The following is a 19,372-nucleotide window of genomic DNA, read 5'->3' on the forward strand; positions in this document are numbered from 1 at the left end:
TGCAGTATGACTCATACCAATGGTCCATTTCACTACAAAGAGATCTATTTGGTGGAGTATTAGACTTACACTAGCATTTCAAAATCCTTCAACGCTTACGCCAAAAACGTGTGAATGCCTGATAAAATAATCTGTTAATTTTCCAATCGGTCCAACATCCGGTCCACCTAATTTTTTCAGGTCCGGTTTTTCTGGACCGGTCCAATAAGAAAAACCGGTTTTGTACCGGTACACTGTACCGATACCCAGCCCTAGTATACATGTTTCCAATGCAGCAAATGAATTTATCGTTATTGGATGACATTCCCCATCCTCACGCGCATTTTTGTTTGTTTTTTGTTTGAAAAAAATCGTATCACTTCAGCAATGGTCCAAATTAAATTACAAGAAAATATCGAAAACGTCTTCGTCTACTAAGGTTACGTCTTGTCTGTTTGTTTGTTTGTATTGGTGTGTGTCCGCATATGGCCTTGGTCCAAATTTGCTACCATGTTGAGTTGGCCAGGTCTTCCAGTGGGATGAGTCAGTCAGCCCAGGCCCAAATCTAATGTTCCTTCAATATGAGATCATGGCCCTGGATTGAAATGTGACAACGTCCCTTAAGGATTGGATTGGCCCGTCTCCAAATTTGTTCTCTATGTTCCCTTTGCTGCATTTAGCGATGATCATATAACTTGTATGTAAATGTGTTTGTGCATTTGTTTCGGTAGGGTTATGTGTATTTGTTATTTTTTGTTGGGCTAGGCAGATAGAGTTTTATCAGAAATTGACGTCACATCATTATGTTTTGGAGACAAGTAAATTCTCTGTGTTTCCTATGCATGTCATCCGCTCATAATTTCACAAATCGCCCTATATATACTCTCGGTAATTTGGAACAGGTCATAAATGTCGCGGCTTTTCTGTGCCAGCAGATTAACGTTAGTTCACCTTTATCCGCTGGGTAACCTATTTCCGTTTTTTTAAACAGGGTTATCAAGTCAACGGAGGTTACTTTAAAATTGCGATATTTTCAGGATATTGCAGCTTGAAACCACCACCCGTTGGCAAAATATCCATGCATACCATGTTTTTAAAAACAACGGATATAGAATACCCCACGGATAAAGATGAACTAGTGTTGTCACCAAAATGATGTATGATGTACAGGGTTATAGTAAAAAAATTTAAACTTTGTTCCAACACTAAAAGGAACTCACCATAAATTTTCGGCCGAGCACTCCGACCTTCTTCAGAATGAATGAATGAATGAATTTTATTGCTCAACAATTGCACAGGGTACAATGCACGGCAATTAATAACAACTAATAGCTATACAGACAATAGTACTAAGAGGCTACATACAAAGCAAGAACAAAAGATTATCGATAACAGTACAGTTATGAATGACTCGCTGCACTTATCCGCGAAGTCGTCGGATGACGCCGACCAGGTAGCAGCGAATCATAAATGGCGGGAAGGCGAAATCTGCCACCATCACGGTTCAACGAGAATTGATGCGCCCTATTGTAAATAGCCTCCTTGACGCTTTTAAGAGGAGCGCCAGTGTAATTTTTCCGACTACTACTATATCTGCGCGACTCATAAGCAGTCGACACTTAGCTGTTAATCTTACAGATCTAGACTTTGCAGACGATTTAGCACTGTTAACACACCTAGTCAAGGATGCTGAAGATCTTCTGCAGTCTCTCGAGAAAGCAGCGGCTCAAGTTGGACTCTATTGTAATGCAGCAAAAACTGAATTCATAAAAACAAGTACAAGTATTACTATTGCACCAACCGATCTCAAATCTCTATCTGGAACTTGCATAAAACAAGTAGAGGACTTCAAATATCTTGGGTCCTTCATTATGAACTCAGAAAAGGACCTTAGCTTTAGGAAAGCCATGGCCTGGAATGCATGTAACAAACTGGATAAGATCTGGCGCTCCAGTATAAACTTAAGGTACAAGTCTTTCGCGCAGTAATAGAGCCCATTCTCCTACATGGTGCTGAAACTTGGACTTTAACTACTCGTTTGGAGAAGAAACTTGATGGTACGTACACATTACTCCTGCGGCAAAGCACAGAACATCAGCTGGAAACAGCACCCATGTATTGTGGCCATTTATGATTTATGGTGATTTTCCGCGGGTGTCTCACAGACTCAGACAGAGACGGGCAAAGTTTGCTGGACACTGCCTTCGGGCTAGTGAGGAGGTAGTTTCCTCGCTCCTCTTACGGCGACCCCGTGGAAAAACTCACTCCCGGAAGCTGACCTTCCCGAGGCTTCGAATTCTCTCCAGGGATACCGAGCTAGCGGAGGAGGACCTGGGAGCAGTAGTGCATGGACTTACCACGTCCCCTCCGGGGGTCGACTAGTGAGTGCGCGACTCAACGGTTGAACCTCTGCTTGGAGAGTACCTTGACGCCCCAATACTGTTCAGAGTCCAAGATGCGTAGTGTGAGAGACAACCAACCTGGTCCTGCTGTAAAACACGGACAGCACACAGCCACGCAAACATGACCCTAGTGCTGAACACCATACATCATCATCATCATCGGTCGGCTGCGACGCAGGCGACTGTAAGTTTCTTCCAAGACCTTCTGTCGGCAGCTAGATGACTGATTTGCTTCGCGGAGATCTGGTCATTGTAATGTCCTAGGAGCTGTTGAATGTACTTTAAATAGGAGGTAGCTTGGCGTCCTCGTCTGCGTTTCCCATGCGTTGGTACATACAGTGCATAGATATTGGCAGGTTCGTCCTCGGGCATGCGCAGGATATGACCAAGAAAGTTCAACTGCCTCGAGCGTACATGTTCAATCAACGGCTTTGTTTGGGTTAGTTCATAAATCCTGGAGTTTGGTACCCGGTCGAGCCTTTTGATGTTCAGCATGATGCGAAAGCAAGAAGTAGCAAAGGAGTTGATTCTTTTCTCCATATCTTGTGTTAAGACCCAAGACTCGCACCCGTAAACAAGCACTGTGACACAGGAAGCCATGAACAGTTTCACTTTCGTAGCGATCGGGACAAGATCGCTCCTCCAGAGAGGTTCAAGTTTCCAAAACACGGCCCAGGCGAGTGCTCTGCGCCTCTTAAGGTCAGAACTACTTGAGGCCATGCTGGAACCAAGATATCTAAAGTCTTGCACCTCCTTGATCTCTTCTCCATAGACCTGGAGTGGCTGACCCGGGTCTGCATTGTAGCACATGTATTCGGTTTTAGGGACGCTTACAATTAGACCAAGCTCTGCAGCAGCTGTAGCGGTTTTTATCAGTTGCTCTTGTGCCCTTGCTCTTGCGGACTCCAGCAGAGCAATATCATCCGCGAAGTCTAAGTCGTTGATCAGTTTTGCTGGATAACGACTGGAAGCCCTAGGATGTGTCACAATCCCCGAGTCACTGTCTGCTGTAGCCCTCTTCAGGAGGTATAGTCAATGAGGATAATGAATAAGAAAGGTGCCAGCACATCGCCCAAAAGTGTTGTCATGGTTGACGGTCATATGTCTCAGAGCTTTCATGTGACCACTGGAGTCCTGCAGGGCGATGTGCTGAACACCATACACATATAATTAAACACTCAACGTTTGGTAACAAAATCAATCTATCATAATCTATAGCAAATACTGTTCAAACGATAATCATGATCAACACCATGTCACATTCGATAAAAACACAGCAACTCAACGCGAAAACCATAATTACGCCATAGACTATGTTACCTACGGCCACCACGGTTAAAATTAAAAATCGACGTGGCCACCTATTGGAAATTAAGGTAACCGACGGTCTTGGGGAGCGATTGGGACCTCGTCCAGTCCTCATTCAAAGTGCCCGTTATGGTCAGGTGACCGGCTTAAAGATGTGACTACTTAGACATGTAAGGCCCCGTTCATACTATTAGAAGCTTGCCAAATCGGATTTTAGGCCGAAACCACCGAAGCGGGATTCACGTGGCCTAGTATGAACGGTCGACTGAGTTACATTGAAACCGGCAAAATCGCGAATCACCTCTGGTACTTTCAATTTGGGTCAACAAATACTTGTTTTGGTCAGTGATGTGATGGCGGTATAAGCTGTAGCGGCATCTGTCAGGTAATTTGTATTCATCTTAAATAAGGTCAGTTCATTATGTATATTGAGTGTGGCAATTCCCCAGTCTTCAGCCCCTATGTTTTCGGGATTGTGAACAAGGTCAGCGATATTTCCGTGTGCATAGGGCTTGTGGTAATTGAATATTGCCAAGCAGATGCTTGTTGTTATGGTACGCACAGGATTTTATCTAACGTTCGGCAATAAGTACATTTTTGTTATTACCTCCATCATAAATGGAGTTTACGTTTTTGGTGTGTCTGTCTGTTTGTCTGTCTCTCTCTGTACTTGTCTGTTTGTTTGTGTGTCCTGATATTTGTGGTCAGCATAACTCGAAAACCTCTTCATGGATCAAAATTATCTTAGCATGTGGGTAGGGAAAACGAAGGTCTCATCAAAATTGCCCCATATGGTCAGATGACCGGCTTGCAGAGGTGACCACTTTGACCAGTGTAATTAATAGTTTAGGTCAACAAATACTTTGTTTTGGTCAGTTATGTGATGGCAATATAAAATAAGGTCAGTTCATCATGTATATTGAGTGTGGCAATTAAGCTTTGAGACTGAGGTCTGTGCATGGGACTCGTCGATTGCATCCTCCTAACGCCCGGTCCCCAACGGCACTACCTTATGGGGCCCTGCTGTCCCAGGCCCTACCTACGGGTATTATGATTGTCGCCACAAACAAGCTGTCAACCAATCAGAGAACAGGCCTTCCTTGGGCTTCATTTTGTCGGAAGCTGTCTCGCAAAGGCCGCTGGGAAGCTATCAGCCAATCATGTTACGTATTACCATGACTTTGTTTGCTCACCATGCCAACGCCCGATCCCCAACGGCTGACTGCCCATATAAGGGCAAGCTCTTTAATATGTAATAAGTAGGGCGGGTAATACCGCCGGCAAAAGGGAAGGAAAGCAGAGTACAGTCAGGAATAAATGACTGACGGTACTCTGCTGTAGGAGAATGGTCGATTGCGACGGTTGTGACTGCATACAGTAAGTGACGTAATGCTGTTTGTTGGAAGGCCATTCCATCCTAAACCTGTACTCCTGCATGGTCCTGCATCCTGGAGGTAGTCTGCAATGGTCCTTGCTCTATATAAACAGGTGGTTTAATCTTGCAGAATAGCGTTTGGTCCCATGTGAAAGAAGTAGTACATTGTGACAGAAAGAAGATGTATTCCGCAAGCAGAGGTTACGGTCGGGCAGATAGTAGTTCCTGTGATATTACACAAAAAAGGGAAGGGAAAAGGGGAGGGAGGCAGCTGAAAGAAGCTACAGACACTTCCCACCGTAACCTCTGTGTGGAGAATATGTCAGTGTTTCCACATATTTGCTAGTGTAACTCAAGAACGGATGGATTGTGATGTTTGGGATGTGTGTAGGTGTTGGGAAAACACTGCTCAAGGTCAATAAAACAAGCATAAGGAAACATGTCAATGCTGAACCTTTTTTTTATTTTTCAATGCTTTTTGAACATTCATACAGTGCACCTTGCTAACAGTAAAGTGGTATGGAAACGCAGTTTGTCATTTTTCTATCCTTTGTCACGTTTCTTATCTACAACACTTCAACAGAACTTACTTGAATTCTCCTCGTAAATGCTCAATGGTAAAAACTGCCAAAGCAGAGATCTCTGGTTTCAACTGGAACTAAACGAGAAGGCCTGTTCATATAACAAAAACGGGCACATCTTTTCCTAATGTCAAAAAACAAGAACAAAGCCATCTTAAACATACTCTGCTTTGACATTGTGTCATCTAAGATCTCCAAGCCATCTTCATTCAAAACCTTCAATGGCGTTTCCACAAACTCTTCTTGAATACTTAAAGTCAACCTTAAAATGTCTTCCAGTTTTCTAAAACTGCATTTTGTTTCTAGTGCGTTTCCACAGAATTGAACCAATCTAAGCAAAATTTGTGTTAGTCTCATGATAATAATGGTCAAAGTTTCCGTGCACTCATACATAACACTCATGCAAAGCGATCCGAAGATGCGCCAAGTCGTAAGCCGTATCCAAAGCCGTTCCAAATCCGAAATAATCCGTCCGCATATCACAAGTCAAAAAACATCAAAAGTATCACAAAACTTAGAAATATGCCTTACCAGCAACAATTCAAATATATACAAAAACAATATCATTTAATATCTTACTTAAATATTGCCAAAAATTGGAACTATTGCAGTAAGTAAATTAGAGGTGTTATGGTAAATCCAGTTTTAAAACATCCATTTCTTTCTAAGCACAGTGTTTTTGGAAACCTTTGCTTTCAAGAAATGGTAAACCCTTCTTAGTGGAAACTGAGTTCAGATAAAATGTGACAAGCCTGAATTATTACTCATAAATCATTCCTTCATTATTTCCATTGGTTTGTTTTTGACATTGATCTCGTTTCCCCTATTTAAAAACAATATGTGACCATGATGTCTAAAAGGTATGTCGCTAGTGAGATTGCAAAATGGATTCAAAGGAAAAGTTTAAAATGTTCAACGGTAAGAGGTGCACTTCTGTTTTAAGTTCAAAGCCTTGTTATTATTCAAACGGTTCTGCCAAGCAAAACTTATGAAGTGCAACATAAAAACATTTGATGGGTGGTTTTCCTTCAAAGTCTCATTTTCAAGTTTCCAAAACGTTCAATGGCAAAACTGTAGCAGTGTGAACAACATGACAGTTGAATTGTTAACTTTTAAAGGTAGAAGCACCATCGAAAATCTTTGAACAGCAAATGTATAAAACTCACAGTATTTTCCTATTGGATACCAGATGCAAAAGAAATGAGAGTATATATCAACGTATTAACTAAAGATTTCTATATTTTTCTCATCTCAACTGTTAGCTAGACAAATACATCAACTTAAATTTACAACAAAAAAACTTTTCTCCTGAAAGTTCTAAATCAGTTGCTGTTTCCTCAGAAAGTACTTCTTTAAAGATAAAAGTCCACAAGGCAGCTATTTTGCATGTCTAACATTCTGAGGCACTATCAAAGTATTAGCACCCACTACGTTCATAAGTATAATCATCATCATCTTTGGCAGATATAAAATCATCTTAAATAAATCATATATGATCTTTCCAGGCTCTGCCTATTCAAAACGATCAATAAATAATCATAGGTAGATCTTGAATATAAAGACACTGCAACAAAGAATCATGCAGCAAACGAGCTGCTAACTTCATTCTTGATTTCCCTGATCTTGAAACTGTAGTGGGTGCTGGGACGAATCTGCCACCGCCAAATTAGCAGCCCGTGTCCGGTGAGCAACAGGCACCAATCAGCTGCCAGAGATATTATCCGACTGACCAACCATGTGGCCTCTTCCAAATGCCTCTCCACCGCTACATGGTGATTGGTTAGTCATCTGTGTCACGGCTGTGAGGAGAAAAACATTTTCAACCAGCTTTCTCAAAAAGAGAAGAAGCAAACAAAAAATATGTCAAACAACCAGTCTATCAAAGAACAGAGTTTCTACACAAAACTCTCAGCATGGCCTTACTCAAATGTTTAATAATCTCTTCCAAAAGGTTACTATGATGATAGATAGAAAACGCATGTGAGAAAAAGCTTCTCAGTGGATGAAATGTTTTGCAAAATGGCAAGGTCTCACATCAAGGTTCAGTTGAGCTCTGACCTACCTTCGGGACTTGTTGTTGCGCATGAGTGGGCGGTGGTGGCGCAGCGTGTCCAGCGAGTGGTGCCACTGCCAGCAGGAGCGGCAGTAGTAGCGGAAACACGACATCTCCCGGCAGAAGAATGGTCCCGGCTGGGAGTTACATGTGTTGCACAGGGAGTCCTCCAGGTAAGGGTCCACCTGAACCTGTCAATCAATCAATCAATCATTTAGTCAGTCAGTCAGTTCATTTGCCTTCACTCTTTCCAAAGGAAGTTATAGTATCAAGATAGTTGTAAGCAATCATCTCACTCACTCACTCACTCACTCACTCACTCACTCACTCACTCACTCACTCACTCACTCACTCACTCACTCACTCACTCACTCACTCACTCACTCACTCACTCACTCACTCACTCACTCACTCACTCACTCACTCACTCACTCACTCACTCACTCACTCACTCACTCACTCACTCACTCACTCACTGGTATATCATCTGTCATTCCCCTTCAAGTGTCCTTGTGTTCAAGCCTAGTTGTTTTTTATCATTCCAAGGACTTGGAGTCTGAGTTTATTCAAATCCACCATCAGCATAGCAATATACAAAGTCATGTACATTGCAGTTACTCTTCCTGAGCTCTTTGAGTGCATTGTCTTGAAGCTCATTTCAATGTTTCATGGACATCTTAACTATATGAACATGACAATAAATATAAGAAGTTGAGATGATCATATATGGATGGACAAATACAGCATGTGAGTAGCATAACTGCCATCTATCTACAACTGCCCTGCCAAGCAAAAGATCAATGGATGGCATTTCAGCACCATGGGTTTTAGTGGGAACTTCTGAATCTGTACCCTACATGAAGATAGTGTGAGGTCCAGATAGACTAGAACAAGGAGAAGTCTGACCTTCTTGGTGAACTTTGGAGTCTTGATCTCAATGAAAGCAGCCTGGACAGCCTTCATGTAGCTCTTATGGTTACCAAAGGTCACTCGGCCTGACCCTGAAACATAGAGAAGAGAACTAAACTCACACAACACACTACTCAAAGTTTCTAGATGTTTGTACAACGCTCTGAAGAAAAGAATAAATAACACACAGAAAAGTTTACATTCTAGCTTCAAATGAAAACATCAATACAAGCAATTGGGTAGGGTCCAATGATTGTAGAAATTCTAAATTTGCAAGCAAGTTTTTTAATTAAGCCAGGAAAACTCCAGATATTGTTAGATGAATCTCCCCTTATGTTGAAGTTTTTCAATGATTAAGGCTTAATCAGACTCTCTCTCAAGAAAGTGTTAGCACTTCTTCAAACATAGATTTATGAACAAGTCAATGTCATTTGTGGCAATATCACAGTTGAAATGTTCTGTAGAAATGTCAATTTTGATTAAAAAAACATCATAAAACCCATCTCCAAAAAAAATGGCTATTTCGGGAGCATTCTTCTGGTAAGAGGAGTCCAACACAGCAATAAAGGTTTGCATTGTGGCTATGCCAAAAAGACAACAAATTTAAATTCATCCTTAATTCAAAATAGAGTCTCTGACCTATAGGGTACTTGTGCTTATCGGTATCAATCCCAGCATACACCACTCCACCAAACAAGTCATTCATGATGTTAGCGAGCCCCTCTGCATTAAGCATCCCATGTAGCGCCCCGACAAACACGGTCTTCCCGGGATCCAGGCGCTGGGACGGGCAGCGCACGTAGTTACTGTCGGAGGTGACCCATGGTATGATCTGGACCTGTATTTGCAAACAATACAAGTGTGAACTGTAAACAAATCATAATAGAATACTTAGAAAGTGAATGTAGAATTGCTTTATTAGCTTTTTTATTTTTTGCACACAAAAGAGAGATCCAATAGCCCTGCCCTTCTCTTTCAAAATACAAAAAAATACAAAATAAAAATGCAGAAATGCAACAATTATACGGTTTGTCATTAGTGGAATTACTAATACCCATTTGCCAAATAGCAATTACTCAAGCAACTGGACATAATTTGGGTTGCTTGCTGGAGTAATTGCTACTTGGCGTATCTTATTACCTGGAAGTCTAACCTTCATCAACACACTAATAAGCATTCTTATTGGTCGTACTATTAGTATAGTGATGGACAGTCAAGATTGGTTTGTCAACAGCAGTTCTAATGCTACAGATCAGCACGATAACAGTGTATACAGAAGCAGCCCATTTGATATAATATGTCTATTCCTAATTGCAACACTTTCATCTGAGTCTACTAATTGAACGGTACTACCAAGAGGAAGGCTACAACCCCTGACCTCTTTGCAGCGCATGCGTCGTGAGGAGATCTTGTAGAAGTACTCCCCGCCGTGGCTGAAGTCGTGTGTGCAGGCCTGCAGCAGCGCCTTCACCGCCTTGTCTGACTCGAACAGCACGTACACGTAACCTGCTTTGGGGAGGCAAGGGCCAGGGTAGGACTCAGGGTTGGACCACAGCTATAGTGACACAGCTTCAACTTTAGGTGATACAGTCAAATCTGTTAATGATGCAGTCACATTTTCCAAACTGGGGCCAGGCCTGGCAACTTTCGGGAACGAAAGGCATGATATAAGGGACAACACAACACACAGAACGTATTGAAATTAGTCATGAGCATGATTTGGTACTTGATAAACACTTAAAAGTTTATTTTTGGTTTCTGCAAACATCCCGACCAGGTCCCAGTTTGGAAATGTGATCGATTACTTTGACTACTGAAGGGACTTGAAATGATCACAGTGGACAGCTAGCTGTTGTACACATGGATCATAATGCTTAGATCACACTCACTCACTCACCGTCCAGTTGACTGTCTGTTGTTAGACTGGAAAAAGATGTCTTGTCAATGGGAAAATCAGTCAATGACTAATAAAGAATGGCCTTCATGTAGGACAGGTTTGACTCTATGGATATTATATAAATGTATCAATTGTAGAAAAAACAGCAATATCGTTATAAAAATGTAAAAGTTTCAAATCAGATAGTAGTAAAAACAACATGTAGCATAGCTTAACCTACTTTTCCAGTGTGCAACAAAACTTAATTGAAAAATTGCAATCTTCAAACTGCAATCAACCACAAAATTTGGAATAATTTTTTGATCGTCACCTTTTGGCGGATATCGGGGATGTTTGTTGTCCTTTCCTGGCCACTCCACTTTGATTGGTCCAAACGGTTTGAAGGCAGCCTGGAGACCAACTAGGAGGGAAGAAACATAAGGACTAACATTGACACAGTTGTTAGGAACTAGCAATGGAAATTTTTGATAGGAGCATTCCTCCTTACAAGTTAAGCCAACAGCACCACTTACAAATCTGAGTCAACTTACATTGGAAGCCACTTCATAATAAACGTTTTAAAGAACATTTGCAGAAGTTAGGTGTGACAAGTTGTTCAGTGTAATATAGCCAGCTGCTGCCACCCCACTTGCCTTCAAAGCTGGTATGTTACGCAGAAGGGCAGTTAGTTATACCAGCTATATAGATACATTTTCGAAACACCGTCCATGTCCATGGTGCTGAATAGTAGTCAAACAACAAACAATTGCTTTCTGATTAGATTGTTCGAAAAAGTCTGCAAGAAAAACTGTGCAAAAGCTTCTAGTAAGAACGATGCAATTGTGCACACATTATCATCCATACTTTTCAGATCTAATGTAATATATGCATATATCTTTGCACCACTAATTTCTCTTACAGAGATTCAACTTTAAAGAAATACATCAAGTGTCAGATATATACTTCACTGTACAACACATGGCAGTCTAAGTCACCAACCTTCAGTGATATCCCAGGGCACTCCTCCTAAGAACACCTTTGGTGAGTAGATGGGACACTTGTGTTGGCGCATGGGCAGCTGGCCACTCCATGTACAGGTCGGCTCACACATAGCTAGTAGCACATACAAATGGCCAATGTTGTAATTCAAATGATAAGCTCAGCAAGTCTATAGCAAGAACTGTTACCAGCTACTTCCACAGTAAATTGTGAAATACTTTAAGTGGTTTTCTCTTTAAATTCAGTTACAACAAATTTTCATCAATCAATGACTGTTTTTGAAAAGGTACAGTACATACCTCCCAAATTTTCAATGTCTACCAGTACATCATCGTCAGGTGAATGACCTAATCTCAGTTCTCGCGAGAGAACACGAGACTAGGTCAGGCTTGCGTGGATCATCTGCCCCCTCCCCCCGCCTCCTTGCGGAGAAGGGGTAGGTACCTCTTCAAAAACAGTCATTGATTGATGAAAATTTGTTGTAACTGTTTGCATACGTGACTGATGAACCTCTTCAACGATATCTTTAAATTCAGGTTTCGAGCAGAAGTAATGTAGTAGACTGGTTTATTGATTCAAAACAATAATGACAAAGTAAAATCAGCTTTGCAGCATGAGGGGCTGAATTACGCTGCTGAACAATCTTTTTTGTCAATGCAAACATTATCACCACATGGAAATCTGAAGTGTTTGTTATTTGAACTGCAGACTTAAAACACCTCTTTTCTCCTCCTATCACGAAACCATAAACATATCAGTTACCATAATAGAAATCCTGAAAGACCAATCTACAATTACAACTAGAGTGAATAAGGCATAAAATTCAGAAGTTGTTAAAAACACACGTTATACAATTATAGTAGTAGTAGTAGTAGTCCACTGTGTAATACAATGAAAAAGCAATTCCACCATTGCACCAAATTGAGACATTTTCTGGGAAGTCAGCACAATCTACAATTGAGTGTAAAACGAGGATGTTTTTTTCTTACCAGCAGCGTTTCGATACATCCTGGCGTCCCGTTCGATTCTGAAGGGGTCGTTGAACCAGTTTGCGCCAGCCCAGCGCCGGTCTGACAGGAGACTGGCGCCCGACGGCATGCCAACTGGGCTGTCAAGTTCGTTGGAAGACATCTGGTTGCCATAGAAACTGCCGTGCGAGTCATAGTGACGTCGGAGAGGACTGCGCGAGTTAGAATCGAGGCTAAGACCTCCCTGTAGTTAAAAAAAACAAATATGAGGGGGAAAAATAGGCAAAATATTAGTAAAAGACAATAAGAATTTAGAAGCTTTCTAGTAGGGAAATAAAAGCATGTTTGCTGGCAAATGCAGCATGTTTCCCTCTTCAAAATATCCCATTTGTCATACATACTTTCCTTTCATCAAATTGATCAGCTTACAAAGTAAAGCATTATATAATAAAACAACCATTCACAGTGAAAAGCTTCAAAAGCTACCTATGAAATTGACAAATCACAGTACAAGTCACTGTGGCAACCTATGAAATTGGCAAATCACAGTACAACTGACAAAGGCAACCTATCAAATTGACCAGTCACAGTTTAGCTTACAAAAATAACCAATGTTTGTCGCTATAACATACCACAAGTGATGAAAGCGTGTCCTCGGGTGACATTGACCCTGTGCTGCTGCTGACACCGCTGGTGTCCGAGTCGCTGGGACTGGGAGAGCGGGAGTTACCATGACGATCATACATGTGGTTGAATCCTCCCCCTCCTATAGGGAAGAGCACAACAATTGTAATAGCTTAAAAGATTGGGTGCACTGTAGAAATACGAGGGGCGAGTAAGAACAGAAAGAAACAACATCCCGACTCCCGGGATTCGAACCCGCGCCGAACCCGGGCAGCCGGATCACAAATCCAACGTGCTAACCACAACACCAAAAGCTCAAGAGCTGTTGGCGTGGTCAGTTTGGCAGCGCTAGAACCCCACTGTTACACTACTCCCCCTTTTCTTTTCAAGATTCGTCCTCGAATCTCCGAGATCGACATCCCTGTGTGGCACATACTAGCCTGTTACTCACAGGGCCGGCGTGGGAACCATTGTAGAAATTCGGAGGGGCGAGTAAGAACAGAAAGAAACAACACCACGACTCCCGGGATTCGAACCCGCGCCGAACCCGGGCAGCCGGATCACAAATCCAATGTGCTAACCACAACACCAAAAGCTCAAGAGCTGTTGGCGTGGTCAGTTTGGCAGCGCTAGAACCCCACTGTTACAGCACCAAAAACTTTTGGGTGCACCACTTAAATTTAAGTAGAATGTCAAAAAAACCTAATAACAAAACTTATTTATAAGCTATCAAATCCTTGAACAAGTAACATGACAGACATTTTTATTATCTTTCTAACACATAGATGTCAAAAATATGATGTATACTAGTATAATCGATATCTTTCCACACTAAGAAAATATTTGGGTGCAATATTTGGGTGCACCCTGTGCACCCACTGAAAAAAATTGGATGCGCAGTTCCAATTTTGGGTGCACCTGGGTGCACATGCACCCAATATTTCGAGCCCTGGACTGCAAACGTTTCCAATAGAATTTGCCTGTGTGGTGAGCAACAACAGCTGGGATTCAAACTCCCAACCCCTTGGTCCAGAGGCAGGATACTACGCACACTACTGGAAAGGGGGGAGAAGGGCTTACCGAACACGGGCTCATAGCTGCCTCTCTCCATCTGACTGTTGTAACTGTACGAGCTTCTGTCCAACGGAGCGTGGTACAGATTCTGATCCATCCTGGTATCCACGTAACTGCCGCGGTCCCCCTGATTCAGACCGTACGGCGGCAGGAACGAGTCACGATCCTGGGTCTGGCGGTAGTTCCTGCGCCGGTCGTACGCTGTCGTGAAGTAGGAGGCCTGCTGGCTCTGCAGGGGGTCTGGTCCGGACGAGTTGACAAAGTCCAGTCCTGGGGACAAGAGAAACTTATCATTAGTCCTTACCAAATGAAACATTCACATTGAAAGTACAATTATAGTGATTTCCTGGAATATATCCGCTCACACCCACTGATTCTAAAACAGCCTGGCTACTCTTTAAGTAAGAAAGTCAAACACCATAAAACTTGACCATTCTTCTACTGTGAAATGAAACAATCCCAAAAGGAAATGCATTTACAGTAATCAGCTCTTCCACTGAACTGTCAAAAAAAGTCAGGAAAACTTTGCATCAACTTATTTCAGAAGGACCTGCTGTTCCTAATAGCCTCACCTCTGGCATAACTGTCATGGTGAGGAGCCTGCTTACCGATGGTGGGGTTACAGGGCATGCTCGCAACCAGCCGGTCGATTATTGACATGGGCGTCATGACCGAGGAGGGCACCTGCAAAGCATCCTGGGTAGGAGGTAAGGCAACCGCCATTCCGCCAAATGGTTGGAACTCCACTGTAAAACATCCCATCCCAAAATAGTCAGGTCCATTTTATTGCACATGGAAGACCTCAGAAAAAAATTGTTACCGTATTAAAGGACAAAAAACAGCATCAGACATAAATTTACAGAAAGATTTTCAAACATAAATATAAACTAGATAAATCTAAATTTTCTAATATTCTTCTAATTTCTCTAATATGGAACATACTAGGAAAGAAACAGTATGTTCATATGTCAAAACTGTGTTGTTCATTCACAGTTTTGACATGCCTCAATGAATGTTACTGCTACTTAGTCTTGCCCCATTACTCAAAATTTAGACGTGCCAAATAGAATGCACATATTTTTGAGGCGTGCAGCCACTCTTTCATTGGTCAAACTGCTGATTGTGATGGTATATTATCATATCAAAGCAGGTATTCCAACCAAAATTTCAAAAACACAATACAATGACTGTTTTTACTGTTTCTGAAAGAGCTAACCAAGAGGAGTAAAATGCTTTTTAAATGAAGCAAATATCTTGAAGGGTTGCTGAGATATGGCTCCACAAAGTTGCCAAAACCTACCCTCAGATATGGCCGGCTGCGCGATAAACTATGAAAATTAACAAAATACCTTTTTTGAGGGTTGATGAAAAGGTAAGTAAAGGCTGCAAAGCTTGTTTTATCTTATTTCCCTGTAATATGTACTACATAGAATCACTCCACAGAGTTCTGAACATTCATGTCATTTTATTATGTTTTTACACAGGGTCGAAGTATGCATTTCACAACAAATTACACAGGTGGCACCGTGACCTTTGACCCCTGGAGAAGGAAAAATCCTCCAAAGATCACACACTTGTATCTCTTGACAGGAACAACCCTCTCCTTCAATATTTTACACATAACAGCACCCACTGGTGTCCTTTCACACAATAATTGTCATCTTCCCTGTAATTCTTTAAAAAATAAGTAAATTTGGGTTTAAAAGTTCACATTTTGGGTTACGGTCAATGGTGTTTTTTGCACCAGTTGAGTCGCATTGCAGAAGATTAAATATCATGCTTCATATACTTTTGCAATGTACACAACAAATATACCAACATTAACAATGTCACATCCATAGAATATCAGCAATATTAATTGCCTTATAACAAGGTCAACTTGGTCAAGGTGAAAGGTAAGTGTGTGAATATGTCGCATTATTTTCATGTTAAGTCATGATGTTACACAGCATCAACAGTACAACTTTACACTTGTAATTGTATAATAAAATATAGAAGACAGATGTTAGTACTAATAAGAGATAAAATATCAATATGTAGACATTGTGAAAACACTAAATTTATTAGGATAAGTTCAACATTTTTCAAGGTCAAAGGCTGTCTTCAGGATACATACAATCGATACAGATTTCTTTGATGTACTTGCAGGTACATGTACTTCTCCTTATTTAATCAATACTATACTAGTATATAATAATTCAAGGTAAACAACTTTTCACAGCTTACTTATCATTCTCTGTGGTAGCAACAGTATTCTTTAAACAAACTTAATGCTGATAATGGAACTGGCTGCACAACTTGTCAACATTATGTTTGACCTCTACCATTCAATATCTCCGCTCCGCTCTCCGGTCTTATATCAGCTACATCTGGGAGTTGGTACAATCTGCATTCCACCTGGAAAACAAAATTATTTGAGTTTTATGATTAACATGTCTACCATGGTGATAATGTTCTTACATCTGAGGGGATGACGACCTACTCCAGTACCACGTCTGATGTTCATCTACATCATCATCTTTCTTATGACTTATGACTTCTTTCTTTCTTGTGACGAAAGGATCAGAATGATCCAATAATGAAATAAAGAATTCAATAAAGAAAGACAGGCAAGTTGGGGTAAGGAATAGATTAACTTATTATCATTAAGTAGATAAATACCTGCAACAAGATGGAAGGAGGTAAGTGTCACTGTTTCTGAGCCATCTTCTGCGACTGAACCTCAGTACCAACTGCGTCAACCTCGCCCGGTCAGTAGGAACCTGGCTGATAGTAGAGACAAGAATATAATATTGCAGGTAAGTACATATTTATGATTTTTGCTACACCAGAAAAGTCGAGCAAAAAATAACTTGGCAAAATCTGACAAAGAATACACAATCTGGTTGCACAATTTTTTCACGTTGACAATGAAAATGCCATTCGTGTTTTGAAAAATTTGGGCATAGGTTCCCCGGCTGACCCCTAACCGGGGGCCCGCGGTGCCTCAAGTTCAACAAGTGAAAAAAATACACAATGGTATTTTAGACTTGGAACGAGGCAAGAAATGATTCACACGAACAGTAACGATGACATTGAAAATATACAATTGATATTTTCTAAAAAAAATTGGGCATAGGTTCCCCGGCTGACCCCTAACCGGGCCACGGTGCCTCAAGTTCAACAAAAGTGAAAAAAATTATCCATATGTAAAATATACTAAAGAAAGCAATAAACTAAGAATAATTAATAAGAAATAATTACTAAGAAACATTTTACATTACATGTAAGTTTCATGACTAAAACATGGATAAAGAAACACTGCATAGAAATTATATTGCTGGGATTGACTTGAGAAAAAATTGTTCAAAAGCACATTTTCTTCAACATGCCCCCCTCCCCCAAACACTACAAGTTGTATCAAGTATTTTACCTTGAAATTCTTCATCCATAGCGTCGAAAAATGTTCTATTTGTGCCGCTTCAGTCACACATCCTCCGTTTCTGAGGGGCGCGGGGCCCAAAATTTGGCGCGTTAGGATCGCGCGGCCCCGCCGGCCGGCCAAATCAGGGCGATCGTCGGGGAAAACAGCTCGCCGCTTCGCTGGTGTGCATGCTGTAAACATGCTGATTACATCAAAACGTAGCCCTGTTTTTTGTCGTCAGTTTGGCACCAGGAACAAGAATAAAAAATAAAGTTCGTTCGGTGATTTTTATCATTAAAGATCGACGATTCCTTTCAAATTGACTTTTGTCCCCCGAAAAATTAATTTTTCCTCATGTTCCAGGCATCATTTTAAAGCTTGAAATGTGCTCTTTCAAATGGTACAACTTTCATTCTGCTGCGGTCTAAGACGGCGAAGCGCAAGCGCGGTAAAGTCAGGGGTCACGGCGGCTGCATCCGAAAGTTTTGAAACCACGATCTGAAACCCAGGCCTCCCCGCTTACGGCGCGCCGTTTTCACCGGCGAATTTCTGGCGTTTTAAACAATTTACAAGCAAAATAAACACATCACAGGAAAGAGAAACTTATATCCTTTATTTTGATGGGTAAATTTGCCTCTAGAACCGGATAGTTTTTGTACCGCGGGTGTGGGAAGATGGTAGCAAATTTACGGATCGCCGTACGGCAGAGGGTTTTCGCGGTAGCGTTGGAATACCTAATCAAAGACACCTGCATCTATCATAATAAATGAAAGCATGGTTCAAATTTCACTTTGCACCAGTATGTCTACTTTAAAACTTAGGAGAACAGGAAGAAAGCTCTGACCTTGTCTACGCACAACATAATATACACTAGTAGAATGTCAAAAAACTTGTCAGTAAAACTTGCCAACACAGTCAAAATGAGGTTCATAATACTTTGAGCTCTGAGAATCAAAAACAAGTTGTTTTTGTTCAGGCAGGAAACACAATATAGAACTATGTAAGACTTACAGTTACTGGACACATCGCTCAGTGAGAGACTTGCCATGGCATCAGTCAGTACTGGGTTACTGGCAGTGGAGGTTGGCATGTCTGGAGCTTAGCAAACAAAACAGAACCCTCATTCCATTTTTCTGTCTTCCTTATTCAATCTGTCATTGTATTGTTTCTTTAGTTAATTCACATTTATCATCAACAACTCCTGTCAGTATGTCTGCAAATTACATGTCTAAAGTAAAGCTTTTTGCATGAGGAAGTTTTTAAAAATTGTCCCTTTCATTTATTCATTCATCTTTCTGTTCATCTATCCATTCATCTATCAACCCATTCATTCATCCATCCATTGGTTCATTACACGTCTCCTTAAATTTGGGCAATTAATTTTAGATTTTATAACAGTTTTTACCAGAAGGTGTCACCAGTTTCCCAGGACTAGCGCTAGTTCCATGAAGGTCGAGTGTGTTGTCAAGAATCGCGTTGATTCGCTGTAGGATATCGGAGTTGTCTCCCCCGTTTCCCCTACTGAGCATGCTCAATGAGTCATCCGAATCACCACGATGGTGATCGGAGTGAAGAGGAGTTGACTGTTGAAATAGAACATACAGCATTTTAATAAACCGATCCAACAAGAAAAAGGACTACCCTAAAGCTTAAAACATTTAGTTTATTTTTGGAGCTTACACAGTGACCTCTCAATAGTGAGTAAGTATAACTACTGTACTGAAGAATTGTTTCAATCACAAACTTTAAACACCTTCAGAATCTTCTTTTTCCTTCAAGACTAGCTCCTGTGAAAATAAGTGGGTTTACAGTTAAGAAATA

General features: G+C 41.1%; 1 protein-coding gene and 1 long non-coding RNA gene across 4 annotated transcripts in view; both read right to left on the bottom strand.

Moving 5' to 3' along the window:
• Nucleotides 1–5,506: 5,506 nt before the first annotated feature.
• Nucleotides 5,507–19,372, bottom strand: part of LOC118410797 (cytoplasmic polyadenylation element-binding protein 1-like) — a 15,882-nt gene continuing 2,016 nt past the window's right edge. The window contains exons 2-14 of one of the 3 annotated variants that reach the window (XM_035812620.1): nt 18,957–19,134; nt 18,563–18,649; nt 14,721–14,894; nt 14,155–14,418; nt 13,083–13,216; nt 12,472–12,694; nt 11,483–11,596; nt 10,815–10,904; nt 9,986–10,113; nt 9,247–9,445; nt 8,605–8,699; nt 7,708–7,889; nt 5,507–7,444 (exon numbers count right to left, since the gene is read on the bottom strand). In XM_035812620.1, coding sequence (XP_035668513.1) covers nt 7,426–7,444; nt 7,708–7,889; nt 8,605–8,699; nt 9,247–9,445; nt 9,986–10,113; nt 10,815–10,904; nt 11,483–11,596; nt 12,472–12,694; nt 13,083–13,216; nt 14,155–14,418; nt 14,721–14,894; nt 18,563–18,649; nt 18,957–19,134 — 1,887 coding nt within the window. In that variant the 3' untranslated portion in view covers nt 5,507–7,425. Of the gene's footprint in view, nt 7,445–7,707; nt 7,890–8,604; nt 8,700–9,246; nt 9,446–9,985; nt 10,117–10,814; nt 10,905–11,482; nt 11,597–12,471; nt 12,695–13,082; nt 13,217–14,154; nt 14,419–14,720; nt 14,895–18,562; nt 18,650–18,956; nt 19,135–19,372 lie in introns of all 3 variants that reach the window. The other 2 variants (XM_035812619.1, XM_035812621.1) reach the window with 2 other exon arrangements.
• Nucleotides 15,955–18,292, bottom strand: LOC118410816. The gene is made up of 3 exons (XR_004830604.1): nt 17,561–18,292; nt 16,810–16,914; nt 15,955–16,545 (listed from the first exon to the last, which is right to left on the bottom strand). It is a non-coding gene; the product is annotated as an uncharacterized LOC118410816 (long non-coding RNA).

The sequence above is a fragment of the Branchiostoma floridae genome, chromosome 3 (assembly GCF_000003815.2).
Source record: "Branchiostoma floridae strain S238N-H82 chromosome 3, Bfl_VNyyK, whole genome shotgun sequence".
NCBI classification, from domain to species: domain Eukaryota; kingdom Metazoa; phylum Chordata; class Leptocardii; order Amphioxiformes; family Branchiostomatidae; genus Branchiostoma; species Branchiostoma floridae.